The sequence below is a fragment of the Pezoporus wallicus genome, unplaced genomic scaffold (genome assembly GCF_028554395.1).
Source record: "Pezoporus wallicus isolate ANWC-B61680 ecotype Strahan unplaced genomic scaffold, APGP_CSIRO_Pwel_v1 contig_227, whole genome shotgun sequence".
Lineage (NCBI taxonomy): Eukaryota > Metazoa > Chordata > Aves > Psittaciformes > Psittacidae > Pezoporus > Pezoporus wallicus.
The window spans coordinates 7,047,650-7,069,808 of NW_026635704.1; the positions used below are offsets into that span (position 1 = coordinate 7,047,650).

The 22,159-nt window shown below is 37.8% G+C and overlaps 1 protein-coding gene across 2 annotated transcripts in view; it reads left to right on the forward strand.

The window, feature by feature from the left end:
• The window catches only part of MYOM1 (myomesin 1), a 75,357-nt gene that overhangs the window by 21,066 nt on the left and 32,132 nt on the right, over positions 1–22,159 (forward strand). For both annotated transcript variants that reach the window (XM_057397562.1, XM_057397563.1), the window contains exons 5-18: positions 128–285; positions 4,169–4,261; positions 5,197–5,285; positions 5,420–5,482; positions 6,322–6,486; positions 7,054–7,215; positions 10,580–10,721; positions 11,857–12,056; positions 13,649–13,705; positions 14,085–14,209; positions 15,598–15,781; positions 16,856–17,030; positions 19,406–19,527; positions 20,453–20,779. In XM_057397562.1, the coding sequence (XP_057253545.1) occupies positions 128–285; positions 4,169–4,261; positions 5,197–5,285; positions 5,420–5,482; positions 6,322–6,486; positions 7,054–7,215; positions 10,580–10,721; positions 11,857–12,056; positions 13,649–13,705; positions 14,085–14,209; positions 15,598–15,781; positions 16,856–17,030; positions 19,406–19,527; positions 20,453–20,779 (2,062 nt within the window). The remainder of the gene's footprint in view (positions 1–127; positions 286–4,168; positions 4,262–5,196; positions 5,286–5,419; positions 5,483–6,321; positions 6,487–7,053; positions 7,216–10,579; positions 10,722–11,856; positions 12,057–13,648; positions 13,706–14,084; positions 14,210–15,597; positions 15,782–16,855; positions 17,031–19,405; positions 19,528–20,452; positions 20,780–22,159) is intronic.

Below are 22,159 nucleotides of genomic sequence, written 5' to 3' on the forward strand. Positions count from 1 at the left end.
ACCCAGTAAATCAAATTACCTATTTTGGAAGTAGAACTTCTGGACGATTAAAACTTTTTTAATACATTCATATTAATAATTTGGACTTATAACTGCCGGACTTTATAATCAAATGTTTCTTTTCCAGCTAGAAGAGACTCAGGCATTCCACAAAAAGTTGAATCAAGACAGTCTTTTACATGCTCCTGAGTTCGTTATCGAGCCTCGTTCCCACACTATCTGGGAAAATCAAAATGTTAAATTTCATTGTTCTGTCGCTGGCTGGCCAGAACCCCGTGTTACATGGTAAGTTTGTATCTGTCTGTAGCACTGAAAGTCACCACATAACCAGTATCTGAAGTTGTCTCAGTGAATGTGGTCTTTTGTCTGGAAAGATACAAGTCCAATTAAAAAAAAACAGGTACAGAGGCCTCTGTTGCATAACGATGATAGGAATACATAGATTATTTTTTTCATAGAGACATCCAATATATTATTTCTGTCTGCTGATGAAGGAAAAGCAGCATAGTGTGATTTTTCATCAGCATTATCCACAAAATAATGTTTCCAAATACTTTTTAGTCTATGAATGGCATTAATGTCCCTGAAGCATTAAAGCATGCTTTGGTTATGAACGAGCTGTTTGGCTGCTGAGCAGATACTGTACTGAATCTCCATGAAACTGAGATCTCATGGTGCAGGATGCTCATAGCAGACACATCATAATTATTTGAAGTCAAAGACTGCAGATAGATCCAAGACCACCGAAAGCTTTGGAGTCTGTTGGAAGCTTTCTATTCACTTAAATGGTCTTCGGACAAAATCATTACTGTCAGAACTCCAAGATATACTCTTAGTCATAGCTGAAGGTCTAATTTGACTCTTGCATTAATGTTTACCCTGACTGGAATTGAATTAAAGTTAATTAATAGTGACTTGAAGCTTCACTGTCTGTCTATTGAGCTGATCTTTCTTGTCTGCTTCATGTTATACAGATACCAACCAGTAATTAAGATAATAGGTAATAACTTTTTTTTTCAAACATAAAATGAGATTTGATGCTTATTATTTAATTTAGGAGATTCTTTTAGAATGTGTATATAAAATGTATGTTTGTGTTTATAAAATGGACAAAGAATAAGCCTGCGTTCATCATTAAGCATTAATTAGGAGTAAGTCCTATGGAGAGTCTATTTGTGGAGACAAGAGAAAACATCTACAATATCATGATGTCAAGTGATACTCATATTCTGCAATTTACTACTTGAATTGATTAAAGGACTTTGTATTTATTTAGTTCTAATCTCGGGCTTGATAAAAAGTGCTACTAAGAAGCACATTAATAGGCCAGAGCTGATGCCTATGAAGTTACTTGATCTCTCTCCTTAGACTGTGACAACCAATAGCCAGGCTTTGCACACACATTTTCCCCATCATGTAAGCATTGCAAGTGTCCGGTTTTGACATTCCTCCTAGACAGGATTCCAGACAAACCCTCTGGGTCTGGTCTCAGCTGGACTTAAGGAATGGTCAGCTATGTTCTTGGGTGTAATCCAGCTCTGTAACCTGAATCCTAACCAAGAACACGAGAGCTGGGCCATTTTCACTTCGGTTGAGATTCACCTTATCCCACAAACCTGACACGGATAAACCAAGCCTTCAGCTGTTCGCCTTTGCTCTCACTGTGAACCAGCCTTTCATCTAAGTGCTAAATGTGGATGGTAGAAATTAATGCATCATTCTGCCATACATCTGAATTCCAAAGGGATTTCAGTTTGCCACAGGCTACTAATGGAAAAAGAGTTCACAGCCATTTCAGCAGGTGTGTTTGCTCTGAGATACAGAACAGTGCTGACCCGGATCTGTCAGGTTTCTTCAGCATTTATACTGAAATGTCATTAGTGTATTCCAAACAGTCATTCTTTGTATAAGCAATGAAGACCTTTTTATGCTGTGCCTGAAAAATTATAAAGCCTCATGAACTCTTTAAAGAAAATCTTGCTGTCCAATGCAGCTGTTCTGACTCCCTTGGAAAAAGCATATGGAAAACCCAAGACATTTGAAACCAGTAGCAGAAAGCATAAACTATAAGTGCATAATGACAGTGGGAGGCTGCAGTCTAACATTAACTAATGACTTGGCTGTTCTGGAATTTGTGTTTCCAGAAATAACAAGTGGTCCTGCAAACACATGAGCCCTATTCTTTCAATAGATGAATATGAATAAGTGAAAATTGAACCAATTATTTCTTACTAACCTGATAATGAAGACAAAAGAAGTGAAAGTCTTCTCACTGCTGGCATGAGTGAGTTAAACCTTGTTTCTGCATAGCACCACATGCTACTAAATGCCTTTGCTGACAGCAGGATTCAAGGGTTGACCAGCCCTTTGGAGAAAAGTTAAAGATATTATGGAATCAAGTCCCGTGTCACAGGTTTTCACATTCCCTGAAAATGTTAAGAACATTATTCTGTTTTCTATACTATTAGACACATTACATGGAATATTAAGATGTTCCCAGGCAGATCAGTCTAGGGAACACCATGGCACAAATGAGGCGTGTGCTCCCCAAAAGAAGAATGGTGAATGGATTACTCTTACGGGACCCATGTATTATTCTTTGCTGTCAGTCATGATAACGCAGTAGGAGATCCATAATAAGGTGAAGCACCTCTGCAGCTGTTTGAAGTCCAGAATAGAGAGTATTGCCCTGCATTGAGTCCCTTTTCATAGACATCTTGCTGAGAGGAAGATCAGGCTGAAAAGCATTGGGTTTATGATCCTCACTCACTTGGAAAAACCCCAGTGTATTGCTGTGTCCAAATATTTGTAGCCAGGGAAATATTCCTTATTCCACAATACTGAAAGTGCTGAAAGGTAATTTTCAGATTTACCGCAGATATAGTTTCATCTTGAAATATATAAAACTAATAGTATTCTTGGTAAAAATAAAATTGCTTATTATTGACTTGTTTGGTGAAATGGTCAAGCTGCTGGCACCAGATCAGTTCCCTTTCCTGACTGAAAATCATGAGAGATTAAAAATTTAAAATCAGAAATGAAGCAGAAAAGCTCTTTCTTTGGCTGGGTATCTGTTACAACTTGTGAAGAGAAAGGTTTATTTAAGCTGTATGAGATTAAGAAATGAAGATACTTTTATCTTTCATCATCTACATTTCTACTTCCCTTATATATGTACCTTATGGAGAACAGGGAAAGCTGCGTTAGAGGACCCTTTCTTAGGAAACGTTCTTTCTTCATAGATCTCAAATCAATCCTAAATGTACTGAGTACAGTTTAGTGTGTAACATTATTAGACCCCTATTGCCATTTTGTTCCGCATTAGTAATACTTAAGACTGGATTCACTTGAACATTTACACCACGTATTGTCCAAAATGAGTGACTTTTTAGGCAACAGTTGGTTGGGAAGAATTTACATGAACTCTCCCTCTGTGAGTCTCAAGCTGTTTATATAAATTCTGAAATTAGCAGTACCAGCTTGCTACTGGATCAGTACTGGTTCATTCTTTCAAATTACTTACCATAAACTTTCCCTACCTGAAGATATACCTGTACCAGAAAACACATGCAGCATATACTTGTAAAGGCAGAGAAGCTTTTGGCAGCATAACTTTTGCCAGATCCCTCACTGCAATGCACTTTACCAGCAAGATGATTTTTCTTTATCATTCCAACCCTGCTGGGCCTTCTGTCAACTTAGCCATGCAAGCAAAAAAGAAAAAAACCTAAAACCTTCTACTTGACATTTTTGTGAATATGCAGGTTTTAAAAGTAGGTCAAATATGGAAACTAAACAAAATGTGTACGATACCTAGTAGGGAAGGATGCTGCAGAATTTTAATTGTTTAAAACTGTCAAAACTCTAGAGATGTTGCTCATGTGACTCCTCCATTTCTTTACAAATAGCAGCGTGAAGCTCATGATAGTATAAACTGATTCTCATCCCATTCAATACTATTTTCTCCTGTCAAAAGGGTTAAAGAAAAAGTGAGAGAGATTAAGCTTCTAAAGACATGTAATGTCTTCCCAGGAAATTAGACTGCAGTTTACCTAGGAAAATATGAAGAAGCTGATGTTTTATTTCAAACATCAAGCACTTGACTTTTTAAAGCACAAAATTACACACTTCCGTTTGTGACATACTGGTTTTTTTTGCTTTTCCATAGGTACAAAAACAACGTGCCCATCAATGTACAGGCTCATCCTGGCAAGTATATCATTGAAAGCCGATATGGGCTGCACTCACTGGAGATTAGCACGTAAGGGAATACTAAATAATTTAACAGAGAGCTCAATCTGAAATGTTGTCATAGATTAAGACGTGCAAAATGCGAACGAATCTCTTGGGATGTAAGAGATAATCAAGTTTGTACATCTGAGGTGAATGTTGTCTACTAAAAGTTAAAGCAGGTCTGGTTTTCCTCAGTAGGGGATATGGAATTTACCTAAGTGAATTTATCTATACTATTATTCTGATTATGGCTGAGTCAGAAACATGTAGGGCATTGTGATTAATTTTTCCATTTGTCTGCTGCATGAGTACACTTAAACGTGAGAAAAATCTAGTTCAGAGTAAAAATACATAACTGTTTCTGAAATATGGCGAAGTTCCTGATTCATATGGAAATGAGGAACAGAACTGAGATGTCCTCACTTACATACAAGAGAGATTTTTAACAGTACTCATCCTCCAAATGGGATTTTCCTTTCAGTCACTTTTCATTAAAAATCTAGAAAACATGAAACCTAATCACTTAATTTGACAATCAGCAACAATCTAGGTTTGGCAATTTAGATATGGGTAGGTGCCCATTGAAAATATGTTGATATTTGCCATTTCTACAACTTCCACCTTAGGCATCTCTCCATAGAATACAGTAAACTAGAGATAATTGAGAGATAATTTAGGTAAATATTATAGGACATTTTTTCCTATTTCTGCTGTAGTCTGAATTTCAAATCTGTAAGTGATATCTGAAGAGAGATATTTATTTCAAGCACTGCTTTCTTAACATTTAAAGAATGCAGCCATTAGTAGCTACAATCAATCCAGTGTCCAGTGTGTCTGTCTCCCAAGCTTTTACTTCTTTATAGATTTTACCCAGATTTCTGAGGGTTTCTTTAATCTAAAACATAGGAGAGGCTATACCAAGGAGTAAGCTGGTGCTCTGCCTAATGATTTCTATCTTTTTAGATGTGATTTTGACGACATTGCTCAGTATCGGGCCTCTGCTATGAATGTTAAAGGAGAAATTTCAGCTTTTGCTTCCCTCGTGGTAAAGAGTAGGTTACAAAATATTTCCTTTGGGTTTTGTTTTTTTTTTTTGTCAAGATGTACATTACCACTTTTGGGTCTGGGGCTCAGAGAGCCTTTACCTCATGGTAACAGTGACTGGAGTTGTTCATTTTCTGTCTAGGGTACAAAGGAGAAATTGATGCAAGTCTTTTGCATTCTGGAACTTTTTCCATGCCCCTGGGACGTAAGTTGCAATATACGTTTGTTTGACACATCCATTTACGGTTGCAACATCATGTCAAATGACTAACTAGAATATTATTTAAAACAGAAGCAGGTCTGATTTACAAAAGTGCTGAATTCTACAATTTCAGATGGTGCTAGCCTCACCTGTAGGGGAAAATGTTTATGGGAAAGGGAGATAATGATCTGCATATACCCATTGGTCACAGGAACACTGAGAGCTACCTCTTTAGGGCAGTTGTGGAAAAGGAAAATGTTTCCCTAGGTTTTATCAGCTGAGCTGTTTCAAAAGAAACATGGAGGCCCCTGTGCCATGTATGTGCAGTACAAGTACAATGCACTTCATATTTTCTGTCTGGAATACTGTACAACTTGGGTCACACACCATCAGGAAACATAAATTCAGGAGCAAGTACAGAAACAAGCTACCTGAATGTCTGGGAGAAAAGAGCTCATTTTATATTAAAACCCTAAATCATTAATCATAAATAGAAGTATTTTTAAATTATTAATCAAACCTTATGAGAAAATGATAGAATACTGCATCCGAAATTGTGGACACTCTGAAATGAAATTCTAAAGGAGCCTCTCCCTTATAAGATGAACTACCTGTGAAAACTAGGGTTGCATGAATAAAGAAATAGTTGATTCTCTTCGGTAGTAAGGGTTTAGATTATTTAACACGGCAATTACCTGTGAAGATAATGACTTAATTTTTACTATTTTTACCCTAAACTTTAGCTGAGCTTGTATTCATAATCATTGGGTACTTTTGCTTCCTACTCTTGTCACAAAAGGAAGGAAAAAGTAAACAGATGGATTTTTTTTTTCATTATACAGTTGGCGTTACCCCTCATGGCTATGCTTCCAGGTTCGAAATCAGCTTTGTCGACAAGTTTGATGTATCCTTTGGGAGAGAAGGCGAGACGATAAGTCTGGGCTGCACAGTTGTCATCAATCCTGATATCAAGCGCTTCAAACCAGAAATTCAATGGTACAGAAACGGTGAGAATGTTTGACAAGAAGAAATATAAACTTCTTTCATATAAACCTTTACTCACTTCAGCATAAGTGAATGTTATGATTTGGTCATCACTGTCTCAGATTTTCCAAACAGTAATATTTTCTATTTTTCAATGCAAAGTACTTCAAAATTTAGCATTTTGAAGTGCAACCGATGAAGCACCCTGAAAATGTCTTCTAGGGATTTTTTCTGTCTTAATTTTTTTTTTTTAATTAGAAGCACTTCGATCAACTGCAACATCTGTGTGTCCCATATGCATAGCCCATATAGCTTTTACTAATTATTTATATGCCAAAACATTTCTTAAGTAGTTGCACAAATGCGTTGTGCAACAGCTGATAAAAAAGCTGTTGCTTTCTGAAGTTACACTTTGAAGACAAAATTGGCATGAGCACAGAATTAGCTGTACTTTATATTTGAGGACAGGAAGTTGCATAATAAGAATGGTCTCTGTGCATTTCCAGTCTATTCCAATATATTCCCTGTATTCCAAATGTATTCCTCAGTAGATCCAGCTAGTTCTCATCATTAAATTCCCTAATTTCTAGGTGTTCTGATTACACCATCCAAATGGGTCCAGATGCACTGGAGCGGGGAGCGAGCTGCTTTAACACTGAATCATGCAAACAAGGAAGATGAAGGTCTTTACACTCTACGAGTGGTGATGGGAGACTACTATGAAGAGTACAGTGCTTATGTCTTTGTTAGAGGTAAGTACCGTCTTGTGAAGAGAATTCACTACAGAAATGAAGAAAACATGCTGGCAAAATCAGTATCAGACATTTGAGGTGCTTTTTTCCCTAATAAAAAGAGAACTATTACTTTCCATTAATAGCTCCTAGCAATATAACTTCTAATTGTTATTTCTGGGGAAAAAAAAAGGATTTTTCATGAAAAGGAAAAATCTACATCATAACTTAAAAATGTATTTCTGTAACCATCTGACTGCTAACTAAACTGCACTGTTTTGATAAAGATTTTATGCACCATTTGAGGGGTTCTCTCTAATGCACAACGTGGGGAAAAATATGGTGGAAGGGAAACACAGTTCTGCACCTGGAGAAGAATAACTTTATGCACCATGATAGGCTGGGGGCTGACTGGCTGGAGAGACGCTTTTCAGAAAAGACCTGAGGGTCCTGGTGGACACCAAGGTGAACATGTGCCCTTGTTGCAAAGGACAGCAGTATCCTGGACTGCATTAGGAAGAGCATTGCCAGCAGGTTGAGGAGGTGGTCCTTCCCCTCTACTCAGCACTGGTGAGACTCATATGGGCTTCTGGATCCAGTCTTAGGCTCCCAAGTACAAGAGAAACATGGACTCACTGGAGTGAGTCCAGTGAAGGGCTGTGAAGGTGATTAAGGGCTTGGAGCATCTCTCATATGAGGAAGAGCTGAGAGATGTGGGGCTGTTCGGAGAAAGCTTAGGGTGAGTTTATCCGTGTGTATAAATACCTGATGGAGGAGAGTAAAGAAGCTCTTTTCAGTGCCAGGACAAGAGGCAATGGGCTCAAATTAAAATACAGGAAATCCCATTTAACCATAAGAAAACATATTTTTTGCTCAAAGGGTGGTTGAATGCTGAAACATGTTACCCAGCCAGGCTGTGGAGTCTCCATCCTTAGAGATATGCAAAACATGATTCTACAGAGTCCTGGGACACAAGCTCTAGCTGGCCCTGCTTTGATCCAAGGTTTGAACTAACGATCCCTGGAGTTATCTGCCAATCTTAACCATTCTGTGATTCTCTAACGAAAAGCAGCAAAGTGTGGAATTAAAAAGTAATTTCTCAGAGTGTTGTTTGCTTGTAAATATGAAAAACTGCTTTTTCATGTAAACATGAAAAACTCTTTGCTTGTAAACAAAAAACTTCTTTGAATTTCTGTTAGAGAAATATTTCTTTAGAGGGAGCCATGGCTATCAGGTTGCATGCTGGTTCTGTATCTGTCTCAGCTGCTAAAAGCAGCTGAAGTGTGTAATGTTAATTCAAATGGGTCTCAAAATTCTTGGCTCTGAGATCATGCCCAGAACAGTATTGTGCTGCTGAGTCCAGCAGAGCTGTGTGAGATAATGGCCTGCTCAGAAAATATGGCTGAAGCAGGTGTTTTCATCACCTGAAGAAAGTACTGAAGTGAGCATCTGTGACAAGAAATAGGATTTGTCTTTCTTGCTTTGTTTTAAATTGTGCTGCCATATAGATAAATGATCACCCTTGTTCCTGTTACATCTTCTAGCAATGCAGATATGACCTGACTGCAAATCCACTTCCACTTTCACCAGAGTATTTTACTAGCCAAGCAGTGTGCTTGCCAAGTTCTAATTAGATTAATTCTACATTCCTACTTAAATGGTCCCCACAGTCTCAGCTGGCTAGTATATTCCTCACTGCTCCTCTTAAATTGTAAACAAATTTGCTATAAATGGCTAGTTGTGGTATTTAAGCACAAGCGGTTGTCTGTGTCACACATTGAAAACCCTGTGAATTGATGGAAGTAAGCGATGCACTAATCTGCCACATAACGTTAGGTCTTTAGACAGGCTTGAGGAGTGTGTGTGCCTCTTCTGCCGTGGCTACATGACAGCATTTGTCAGCAAGCCATCAGGGATGAAATCCTAGCCCCTCAGAGGCTGACCTGAAATGCTGGTTGTCCCAGCTATTTCCTACTCTGTCTTGGAAACAAAACTGTGGTGTTTCACATTCTGTTAAGTGGAATATATGGGCAGTAAAAGCTTTCCTATGGAGATCACTGAACACATGTTGTTGTTATTAAGGTTCTTATTTTGTTAATTGGATTGCTTTTTTTTGTACGTTATCATTAAAATAAAATAAATAAAAAAATCCACAGCAAGTTAGCTGTAATTAGAACCTGAACTCGGTAACCTTGGTGCAGCTTCAAAAACTCCATGTGATGTTAATCTGCCTATAAGAGAAGATAGTGTCAAATATGTTTGGTTTTTTTTTTTTCTGAAGACTACTGTTTTACTTAATGAAGCAAGTTAGATTCTCTTGTAAGGCTTTTTTTTTTTTTTCTGAAACACAGAAACATGAAAAATAGGGATTATTGTATTTTGAAATACAAAATCCTGTAATGCCTTGAAACATCAAATGTTTTTAAGAAGTCTGGGAACTAGATGTGGTGCATGAATAGTATTTACTAGCAAAATATTGTTTTCTTCAGGTATGTACATCTTTCATGTCTATGTCAGGTTTTCTTTTGAAGTAGCTCACAACAAGGTTTGAAAAGTGCATGTAATTGTACAAATTGATGTTATTTTGCAGAGAAACAACCTCTCTTCTTTGGAATTCTCTCATACAGTCTTTCTGCAAAGGTTATTTTTCTCTACATGAAAATGACCCCATCTCACAAATCAACTGTGTAAACAGTAAGATTCCCCAGTGACCAGAGCTGTGCTCTGGTTTTAAAAGCTTTAGATATGTCCGGAAGCTGATGCTAGAGTCAAGGCCCTTGGACACCAGCAGTCCCGTTTTTGTGATAAACACTTGAAAGGAACATAATCCTTATCCTTATGAAGGTTATATTCCACAGTGATATATTTGTATGTGTAATATAATTGAACTTCAAAAGGCTTTGATACCATTGAAGCTCTTAACTAACCAAAAACAAACAAGGAAGGACTATGTCTGGAGACATTTTATTCAGTGTTTTATATCCAATGTGTGAATACTTTTAATTGAGCTATGGCCTGATTGATAACACCAAGCAATATAACAGTTTCTTCCTGTAAGTAGAAGAGCAGGTAAATATATAGTCTGCCAAGTTTTTAGTTCAGCTGTGTCGCTGGCAGCTATCTAACCAGAATGCATGTTATTAATTTTATTTAAAATGAGGTGAATTACATTTACAGTATGTTGTAACTTACTAAGCATTTGTAAATGTGGCAAAGAGAAAACCAAAACCTAGAGAAACATTGCCAATATAAAATCCACTACTTTTTGAAACCAGTAATGGAACTTCTTTTTTTGGCTCATTAGGAACAGATTTCAGTCCTTAAAGATTAATAATTTTTAAAGAACTGTGGTTCAGTTTGGAAACATATGTCTCCATCCTCATAGATGCTGATGCTGAAATCCCTGGAGCCCCTGGTGCACCACTGGATGTGCGGTGCTTAGATGCCAACAAAGATTATGTCATTGTCTCCTGGAAGCAGCCAGCTGTTGATGGAGGAAACCCCATCCTTGGATATTTCATTGACAGGTCAGTGAGCATGCCAGACTGGAGAATTTGCATTGCTGTTCATTCTAACTCAAAAACCTAAAAGCGCATTGAAAAGCATGAGATAAAATAGTCTGTCATTTGTTATTTTCATTTTCTTTTATGTTTACCTCCTTTATTCTACATTTGCTTCTAAATTAAAAGTTGTGTTACTGCTCTCCAGTATTTGATCCCACTGAAAGTATTTAGGCACCCAAATATTCAGCCAGGGTAGACCCTAACTGCTTGTAGAGTGAGCATGTTGCTCAAGGAGGCAGGACCAGTCTGTGCTAATGCTAGAGGTGAAGCTTGGGCATCCTTTGCCCCAAGCAGAAACCAGAACCTAAAACTGTCTGGAGCAAGTCAGTAACAATTCCCACAAAAGGGATGCTTGTATGTGCCAAGATATCTGGGTAGGGACTGTAATAATTCACTTTGGCAGATATTTCATCAGCAATAAAAAGTCTTTCCCGAGCTGCTATTTCATGTTCCTGTTGACCGTGTTGCTGGATAACGGGAAGCCATCTCCACAATCTGCCGCTGGCTCCCTGAACAGAAGTCACTGTGGTACTTCCCTGCTGCTTGTTATCTCTTCCTTCTGCCGCAAACCAGACTCCTGCCAGGTGTGAGGCTTTGCAGCAGTGGGACAAGTATCACCCCACCAGGTCTTGTCATTGCAGTGGCTGCAGCCACAGCACTGCAGGCTCCCTTGCCAGCCCCAGTTGTCTTTGAAACAGGGTCCAGCTGAGTGCCTTACTTTAACCCCGTTCACAACCGTCTGTGTGCTGGGCTGGTCACAGAACTGACAAGGGAGGTCTCCATGCCCCAAGAAGCCCATCATTTTATGGGATTTACAGTGGAGCACTGTGTATGATACATGAACTAGTCACCTTCTGGCAACTTCAAAAGATACATGTATTTCCTGAGCCCTCAAGGGATTTAGTGCATGCCCAGATGGTTCTTCATCCCTGACCCCTTGGTGCATCTGCTTTGATGTCATCAGCGTGTAATGCTGTGAGGAAGCTGGTATGGACCAGCCAATGAACATGAACAGATGGTGAAGCTGTAAAGGGGGGTGGGTGCCCCAAGTTTGTGTTTCTCCCTTCCCAGCACTGCTCTTGCTATTGGTATTTTTCAGGTGTGAGGTTGGTACCACCCACTGGACCCAGTGCAACGAGAGTCCTGTGAAGTTTGCTCGTTTTCCTGTTACTGGTCTGATTGAAGGCCGTTCCTACATCTTCCGAGTCCGAGCTGTGAACAAAGCTGGGGTCAGCCTACCATCCCGGGTATCAGAGCCCGTGGCTGCTCTGGATCCTTCTGACAGAGCCAGGCTTAGAAGTAAGATGTGCTTTTTGCAGGTTGCCTGAAACGTTCAAGAGGTCACAACTCATTAGAAAAAAGCCCAACCGAACAGTATGACAATCTATTCATAAGCTTTCGAAATCCCACTAGAGGGAGCAATACAAAAACAAAACCCTTGTTGGAGGCGGCTTTGCCAAGAAGAAATCATCTCAGTACTACAAAGTGCTCTACCTACTGAAATGGCTTTGGCTGGCTACAGTGCCATGCTCTGAACTTGCAGGAAGGGGAGAAAAGACACAGGAGAGCAAATTGCCTAAACACACTCACTTCTGTTCAGCCAACAAAATAGCTGAACAAATCCTGTGAATAGACTCTCTGTGAGCCACAGCCAAGGGTAGTTGATTCTGTGCTCATGTAAATATCAAACTTTTGCCATAGCATCAGCAAAATACCAGGGTAGCCCAGCAGACCCGAAGCTCTGTGTGTTAAATTTTGTATGTGAAGGATATTTCTGCCATTGCCTCGTAATGTCCCAGACATTTTGTTTCCAAATCCACCTCTCTACCCATAGACTAAATCATATACCTAAAATCCAGTTATTTCTACTCATTTCTGAAGTTTTACTGTTTAAAATTGTCGATGTGAAGGGGTATTGTATGCAAAGCTATAGAGCTCCCATGGTCCCAGCTTGTATGTCTTAATGTATCATAATGCTGCAAGCTACAGACTGCAGTCAGATGATCAAATTCAAAATAAAAACAAAAGGCCAGAGGAAGTAGGTTTGGCACTGCCAGGAAGCATTGTGCTCAGACAGATATGTGAAACCTGAAGTCTGGGGGAGGCTTCTTCTCAAGGGGGAGCATGGAAGCTGTCTCAGGTGATAAAGTCTGCTCTTGGTGGCCTATTCCCATTACATGTCCTCCTTTCATCCCTCATGATCCTTTTTAATCCCCACCAGCTCCCTCTCTGCTTGCATCTCCAAAATGGATCAGCCAATGTAGGGCGAAGCACATGGAGGTGGAGAACAGCATTTGCAAAAATTATCTCTGAAAGTGCATTGACCTGATTGATAGCTGAATGTGTAACTGCAATAATATGATAACACAGAGGCACTGAGAATGCAACCCAAATCATATCTAGTGGATATGCTGAGTCAGGCTGAGTTTCTGTTTGTGACTGTAACCCATGATTTGAAAGCTGATAATGTGAGAGAAAGCGGTTAAAAAGAGACAAAGAGCAGCCTGCGGGATTTTGGCTGTTCCTTTAATGAGTGAGCTGTTAATCCAAATGAATAGAGTACGGAAAATTAAGTTAATTCTCTGAAAACAATGAGCTGAGTGAGCCAAATACCTCTGTTTGTCACCTAGGTGACATCAGTGACATTTTAGTAAGGAACAGATGTTTCAGTGGATTAAATTTTCTAGCTATATTGATTGGTGAGCTGCTCTCAATATTCAAGGTTGGGTAGCTAGCTTGCTACATGAGCAACGTCCACAGCAGTAACAAAAAATAGAGCTTGCATGAAATCTCATAAATGTTAGTGTTGAACCACAAAAGAGTAATTTTCCTCATTATTTCAAAACTTCCTAAATCTCTCATTTCCGTGATGCTTCTAACATTTGTTTCAGGTCACCCTTCTGCTCCCTGGACTGGACAGATTATTGTCACTGAGGAAGAACCTGCAGGTAAACATAGCCCTTTTGCCTACAGAAGTCTAATGTGAAGCTGGCTGAGTAATTAGGAAAACTCCCAGTGAGTTCAGTTGACTTGGGCATGCACCCAAAGTTAGTTCTGAGAGTCAATTGACCTTGAATAACACAATTTGGTTGTAGAGGTGAGGTTTCATTATTCAGGACTTAAAGAATAAACATACTTAGAATTAAAAGACTTCATTTAAAACCAATATTTAGAAGACTCTTAACTCTATGTTAAAAAAAAAAATTAATAAATCAGGTTCCAAGATATATTAGTACTCCTAAATTTTAGTTAAGGCACTAATTCTGACACAAATGTGAAGGATTTAAATCTCAATTCCCTCTTGTATTTTTCTCCCTTGCTCTTCAGAGGGTGTTGTTCCTGGTCCACCTACAGACCTCCAAGTTATTGAAGCCACCAAGAATTATGTTGTACTTAGCTGGAAACCTCCTGGACAGCGTGGCCACGAGGGTATCATGTACTTTGTGGAAAAGGTAAAACTGGACAAAATCAGAATCATGATATGATAAACTTTTACATGTTTGTTCTGTCATCTCTTCTGGACTTTCAGTTAACTTCCCACCTGAGATTTTCAAACTAGGGTCAGGAAAGTTATCTTCATCAAGATAACTGTTACTGTAGATTAAGATAAACTAGGAATAAAAGAAAGATGGGAAATAGGAAAGTAGATGCAGAATGTCTCACACACTCTAATATACTTTTATGAATTGTGTCATTGACCTACCCTGGAGTAGACAGGCTGGCAAACTCCTTCTGTAATGAAAAAGCACAGAGAGAAGTCACATATTTTTATATATATATATATAATATTTATTGTTTTAAAAAAATAGATTAAAAAAATGTGTGTAAAGGAAACCTTGTCTGGTGGGACAGATTGTTTGGGCAGAGGAATTCTGCAAGATATTCCTGGCATCAGCACTTCCTCCTCCAGCTGCCTTTTCATATTTATCCTCTACATCACCTTTCCATTTGCTTCACCAATTCAAAAAAGATGACTAAATTTATTTTCCAGAACAGAATCAGTTTTAATTTCAGTGTCCTGCTTTTCTGAGTCATTTTTGCATGGCTGCTAGCCTAGAAGATTCTTCATGCCATCACCCTTTTTACTCGTATCTCATGGTTCACAAACTTTTTTATCCATGCTTTTCCTTATCATTCTAGAGGTGTCATGAAGGGAGACATAAATATCTTTCCCATTATGTGTTTTTCATCTCTCTCACAAAATCTGGTCTAAATAAGTGAGTTTCATTTAGCAACAGACTTAGAGAGCATGAATATATGAATTTTGAGTTTCCATGTAAGAAAGCTTTTTAATAACCTCTTGCATGCTGAGTACTGAGTAATAATGTCACATAGTCAGATAATGTTCTGCTGAGAATTTGAAATCCCTCAGAAACCAGAGCCATTACTTGAAATTCCCCTTAATGTAAATCAGGCAAAAATTATTCACTAATATTAACGGTATAAGTGATCATTAGGTGTGATGCAAGAGCATCTAGAAGCAATGTGGTAATATTAGACTTCTGTTCTTTGGATGATGTTGAATGTCTGCAGAACTTATTTTAAAAGTGGTCCAGAACTGGATGTAGTTAATAATAACATCACTTACTGGCAGTGAAGAGGAGTTTAGCTTTGATATATAAAACCCAGTAAGCTTTTATGTACGTTTTCTGGAGTAGGTGGACATCTGGCAGATTCATAAGCTTTGAAAGATGCTCATTCTGTGGAAAGGCCCAAAAAGGGAACATGACTTCTCCATAGCAGACATGCATTTGGTGGTCCAGGTAGAAAGTCTTTTTGAGCTAGACACTCAGCTTTTAGGGACTTCTGTTCCAAACATGGCTTCTGGGTTTGACTGCAGTGCGTTGCTGGCACAGAGGACTGGCAAAGGGTGAACACTGAGATCCCTGTGAAGTCCCCTCGTTTTGCAGTTTTTGATTTGGCTGAAGGCAAATCCTACTGCTTCCGAGTTCGCTGTTGCAATTCAGCTGGAATTGGTGAACCTTCAGAAGCAACTGAAGCCACTGTTGTGGATGACAAACTTGGTAAGTGTGTGGTCATATGTATTAAATTTTCTTTTCAGTTTATGATGTAATTGTTTTGTCTGAAGACAGATAGCTGCCCAGTAAATAATTCAAGTATGAAATGTAGTCAGTGATTTATTCCCTTTAGCTAAAATAATTTTGGTTTGGGTTGTTGAACCTTTAACATGTAGTCAAATGACAGATGCAAACTAAGGGTATTAAGCTGTGAATAACGATGCCAAGATCTGCAAAGGCTGCAAATAGTGAAAGAAAATGAAAACTCAAGGAGGTACAAAAATGTTTTGTTTTACTTAGAGTCTTCATTGAAAATAATCCCAGACATCAGCAGAGTATAACCTTCCTTGTTTGCCAAATTAAACAAAAGTGAAAAATTTAATACTAATTTAATACATGAATGCAGAGACTATTTCCACTAGAAGAGAAGCCAAGATGTTTACCACAGTAAAGCATAAGTAGCTACATCTACATTAGCAATTTGTTTCCAAACAGCAGTGCAGATTTCAATCCAATTCCCAGATTGTCTCTGTTTACTTCATACTGGCTGAGTTTTCAGAACAGTTTGATGCATGTGAGCTACATTCATTAAGAAAAGTCAAACAGCTCTTTTCAAAAAACACTTTAGATGCATTTTGCTATTTAACAGGGGCATTGGTTTCTGACTTATTCTGTGGGCTGCACAAATCTTCAATGTGTACCTTACACATTTTCCCATTTAGAAAACTCAAAATCACATTTCTGGTGTAGATGTTCAGCACAAGGGAATAGACTAAATCTAATTTGACAGAAATGCTCTGAATTACAGGCAATAGAGAAGTAAGGAACCTCACCACCAAAGTCTTGAAACTATTGATCCTGTCCTGTTGTTACTCAACCTGTCAGATTACTTAATTTAAATCAGAGGAGTTTTTTGAGGGTTAAATCTGTATTAGTCATGCTAATATAAGAATATAGAATTAATATTCTGCCAAGAATATTCATTCTATAGAACGAATGTCAAGAATAGAATGTCATCCTGATTTTATTTGTAGATTTTGACTGGCTGGTTACTAATTTTTCTGTGTTTCTCTCTCACAGATGTTCCCAAAGCTCCTGGACGTATTATGTCAATTAGGAATACAGATACCTCAGTTGTTGTCACTTGGGCTGAGCCACCAGATGCCAAGGAGCTGGTTGGGTACTACATTGAATCAAGTGTAGTTGGATCTGGTCGTTGGGAACCATGCAATAACAATCCAGTGAAAGGCACAAGGTAATGGATTTTCAAGCATGGAAATTATGGTCACCAATTTTTGATTTACTGGATTTATATGCTTTCCAGCCATTACTAGTAGTAGTAAAGTTAATCACTCTGTGGTAGCCAGCAAGCTAGACTCACTCTTGCTGGTGAAGTTCAGAAGAAGTTATAAAAATGTATTTCAAACTGTGAGCCTGGTCCAAAAGGAACTTTTAATCAACCTTCTGTCAAAAACATTCAAGGGGCAGGGGAAATGGGGACATTGCTAGTGAAGAAAAGAGAAGCTCTTTTCAAATAATACTTTAGATGCATTTTGCTATTTAACAGGGTCATTGATAAGCTCTTGCCTTAACAGGGGCATTGGTAAGCTTCTCAAAGAGAAGCTCTTCACTTCTCTTTGCTCTTCTCAATAGCAAATGGCTATTGTAGCTGTTTGCTATTGTACAGCCTACCAGTCTGATGAAAAACAGTACAGTGAGGAATGGCTGAAATTACAAGTGTGGAAAACTGAACTGCATAATATTTGGAAGCAAAGTCTTATGTTTTGGAAGACAGCTGTAAACATTTCTGGACTGTGTATCTAGAATGTCAGGAGGACATGTGGACTATATCACATTAACAACATTACTTTCTAACTACCCTTTCACTTGCAGTTATCAAGATATTAATGAACATTCTTCAGTATTTGGTATAAACCCACATTTCTTACTGACATGAAGCTCAGTCTCTAGTCAGAAAAATAATCAAGACTTAAAACTTCGCAAACTAAATCAGATTTGGTTTTGTTTGAATAAGGATGTAATCTTCAAAGTCTAAAGGAATAATTGCAGAACTTGATCTCAAGTGGATTGATGTCAATGCAGAAGCAGCCTCTACTTATTATGATTGATTTGGCTTATTTGTAATTGCTATCCATGACAACCCTTATTACAAGAAGTATGGCGCTGCTAAATACCCTTGGACCAACCTTGTTTTTAAAAAAGCATTGTAAATGCTTTGAATATCAAAAATACTTAACCCCCCACTTGCTTGAACACAAGCACAACAATCTCCTTTAAGCATTATTTTGTGCATTTTATATTGCAATAGTTGTATGTGCCGATTTATATACTTTGATGTATACTTATATGATTTATATTGTGGTTATATCAAGTGTTGGTGAAGTTTCATGCTGTTTGCATATTTAAAATATGAAACGTAAACTTTATTCACCATAAAAATAAAAATAGTGTTCTGAGATACTACATATTGTGATGCAGCTACACTGCTTAGGTTCCTATCACTGCATTTACAGTCAATGTGATGTAATGTAGGATGCAGCCTGGCACAGGCTGTCTGTTAACTCTTGGCTTTTCTGATTGAATCAATCTCAGAGCATTAGCTGTAGCTCATAGTTTGCATTATGCAGCATAGTTTGATCTTTTGAAATTTGTTTTCTGCACGCATCTTGGTGAAAGCAAATAATTTTGAAAAGCCTGGCAGAGTGAGTAGGAAAAATACTGCTCTGAAAATATGAATTCAGGTTGGTTTTTTTTTCCTAAAATAAACTGTTAACTTTGAAATACATTTTATTTTCCCCACTATATTTGCTTCAAACATCACTGCATGATTCCAGGACTGGCAGTGCAAGACATGACATTACGAAGTAGAACAGAGAAAAAGCAGCATGAAATAAAATACACTTCAAATAACTATTCTAAAATAAGTTTTGTTTTAAATAAAACATCGACATTTTAAAAAGACAATATAAATATAAATTATTCCTGCCTTGGGAAATATTGTGTTCTCAGAGTGGACACTGGACAAAATTTATGAGGTTTTTTTATGTAATCATTAGGTAACTCAGTAGATTATAGTGTCATGTATAGAAGCAAAAATAAAAAAAAAAAATTGGGCACTTTTTAGCTCTTGTACTATGCCCTGTTATGTTTCTGAACACTGCAATTTGTCATCCATTATTGGAAGTGAAACATGGGGACTTGTGCTACAGGTGTCTCTTACTTATGTCATTATGATATTTCACAAGGAAATATAGATGCTATCTCTGCAGCTTTTTGTATTTTTCCATCAGGAAGTATGGACTTTATATACCAGCAGAAGTAAGGTAGACCCTCTGGTAACATAAAAACTTGAATAGTCTTAAGAAGGAAAGAGTGTTGGTAAATGGTTTATCTGGAGAGATATGGTTTTAGACATTATATTTGTGCATGAATGAGGTGATTAAATACATTCTACATTTTCTGGGCTTCATTTAAGTCACTGAGGTCATGGTTTATCCTCAGTTTTCAGAAATGAGAGTACATTTTATGGAAGAAATGCTTCTTTTCCCACTTAAGATTTCTATTTTCTTCATACTACTTTCTGAGTATTCCTTCACTGATTTGTTTTAGATTCATTTGCCACGGGCTTGTCAATGGTGAGAAGTACATTTTCAGAGTCAGAGCTGTTAATGCAGCAGGGCTCAGTGAATTTTCACAGGATTCAGAGCCTATACAGGTGGAAGCAGCCATTGGTAAGCTATTTTCCATTGCTCTTTTTAATGGCAAATATGTTGGGTTTTAATTAAGAGGTTTTCAACAACTATTTGTAAATAATTGTTTTGTTTCACAATGCTGTCCACAAATAATAATTTATCCATAGATCCTATGGTCTCACAGGCATAGTTTTACAGTCACTGCACTCTTTTAGACTCTTCACCCTCACCATCCACTCTTCTCAAAGTGTTTCTTGTGAACCACTGTAAGAGAGCACTGCCAAGTTCACTGCATAGGTATCCTGGAAAATGGAATGTCATTCTGATTCTGTAATGTGGTATATATCATCTCAAATGCACACCATCCTATATAACAGTCAGTTCCTAATAAATTTCTCTCCATACCTAAACCCAATAATCAGTGCAATATGTCTTTTGTAAAGCTTCTATAACCCTGTGTGTTCCCCCTGTGCTGATGAATTTTTTCTGTTTGCCACTTCCTGAAATAATCCATAAAGATTAATGGTATCATTGGCTAGAATAAATTGCACGTCTGCAACATCCTCACTCTCATTTGTGTTGAAACTGGATACCTCACAACCTTAGAGCAGAGAGATGTGGCTTAGAGCAATTTTGTGAGATTGTTTTGAAGGGATCAGAAATATGACTCTGAAGATCTAATACTAAAGTAATCATAGCAAATAAGGACTACTATTAACTTTCCATATTTCTTCTCTCTGAGAAGTATATGTTATTAAAAGAGCATTACTTGTGAGGTTGAGAGGTATTCTACGCATTTCAAATTTTTGTGAATTCAAGATTAACATTTTGTGCGCAAAACCTGTGATTTGTCATACTTTGGCTGTATTGTTGACTGTACATATTTCTTCATTCTGTTGACTAAATGAAGAGAAAAAAACGTATTATAATTCAAAATGTCTTTGCTGTTTTCTGGAAATTATAGGGGGAGGATTGCTTCATGGTGTGTGTCCTGAACTGAGTGGTAAAGCTGGTGGACTAACAGACCGCACTACCATCTGGGAAGGCATGCATGAGTCCTCCCAGCCTATCTTTGACACAGATGCTTTGCTAAAATGCAATGCTAAGTTTAATAGAGACGCACTACCCAGTAGCTCTGACAAACTGTCAAGTACAGGAGACAATAACATGAGAGAAGTGGTTAAGGACACTGTCACATCTTCACTACGAAAAGTTGCTCCTAAGCAGGCAAGTAAGTCTCCATCTGGGGATATTTTGACACTGGAAGAAGTGCCAAAGAAGAAAGATAAAGGTGAGAGTTAATAAAATAAATAGATTTCACTGCTTGGGTACATCCACTTCAGATGTTTGTAAGTTCTGCTCATCAGTGTCACAGGTGAACATGCTCTCCAGTGATTCATCTTCCATCGGACCCATTAAGTGCATGCTCAACTCTCCATTAAGATCATTATGCATGTAATAGTATTGGAAACCACTACAAATGTAGTGCCTACTGAAAGAGAAACACATAAATCTGTTTACTACTTTAATATCTTGCTTGACTACATATTAATGTATCCAGGATATGGTATTATTTCTAAATCACGTCAGTGATTTTTTAGGAGTCTTTGTTATCTCGTCTCTGTGTTATGTAAATGTGAAGGAAACAAAACTTGATTACGATGGTAAGCATGAAAATCTGTATTGTGTTAGAATATAAGATTTGTGGATTTATGCCTAAGCTACAGCTTATCCTCTGAGACACAGTGCTAACAATGAATGTTGTGTTGTATCTTTGACTGACAGCAATATGTAGTGAGAAAAACCTATCAAGTTAAAGGCACATGCACAAAATCATGCTTTATGTTTTCAACACCTACACACCCATTGTGCCCAAGAAATGTGGGGCTTGAATTTCATTTAAGTCCTGGTCCCTGGCCAGTGAACTGAATTCCTCCCCAGGCCTCTGAAATGAGACTCAAAAGTCTTGCGCAAAGTGTTGAACAGAAAACAAAGCAGAGGCACCTGGGGCTAGCTGGCATTGATATAAAACATTAAAACCAAGAGCAAACATATAAGATGTAGGATTTCCACCAAAAGTAGGACTTCTGGATTACAAGTAGGGCTCTTCACCGGTGCATGATACATAGAGTATGGGCAAGCACTTCCCCACTAGGTACAGAAAAGACTTTATAAGAAAATGGGTTGAGATGAAGTTAATGTTATCTTTATCGTTTAAAAAACATAAATAGAAAAGAAGATTACACCACGTATTTTTTAATGTCAGTTCCAATAACAGACATATTCCATTTCTGGTCAGTCTATAGTGCCTATGATCACGCCTTCTTCTATTAAGGTAAGATCATATGATGGGTGCAATGATAAAATTTGCACAGTATGTAAATTAGAAAAAAAAAAAAAGAAGAAAAAAGAATGAATAGATAAAGTCCATGCTCAGAAGGGAAGAACATGGGCCTATTAAAAAAAAAAAACAACACAAAAAACCACAAAAAAACAAACAACAAAAAAAAAAACAAAAAAGACCCAACGTTGTAGGTGTGAAAAAGGGTTTGCTTTCAGCAAAAGAAAACAAATCATTGCATCTCCATTTTTTTGTTCCTTTTCCTGTAATGTTAGTTTTAGTTCCTCATTTTTCACTGTTTTAATGCTAGTCCTGATCACTTACATCAGG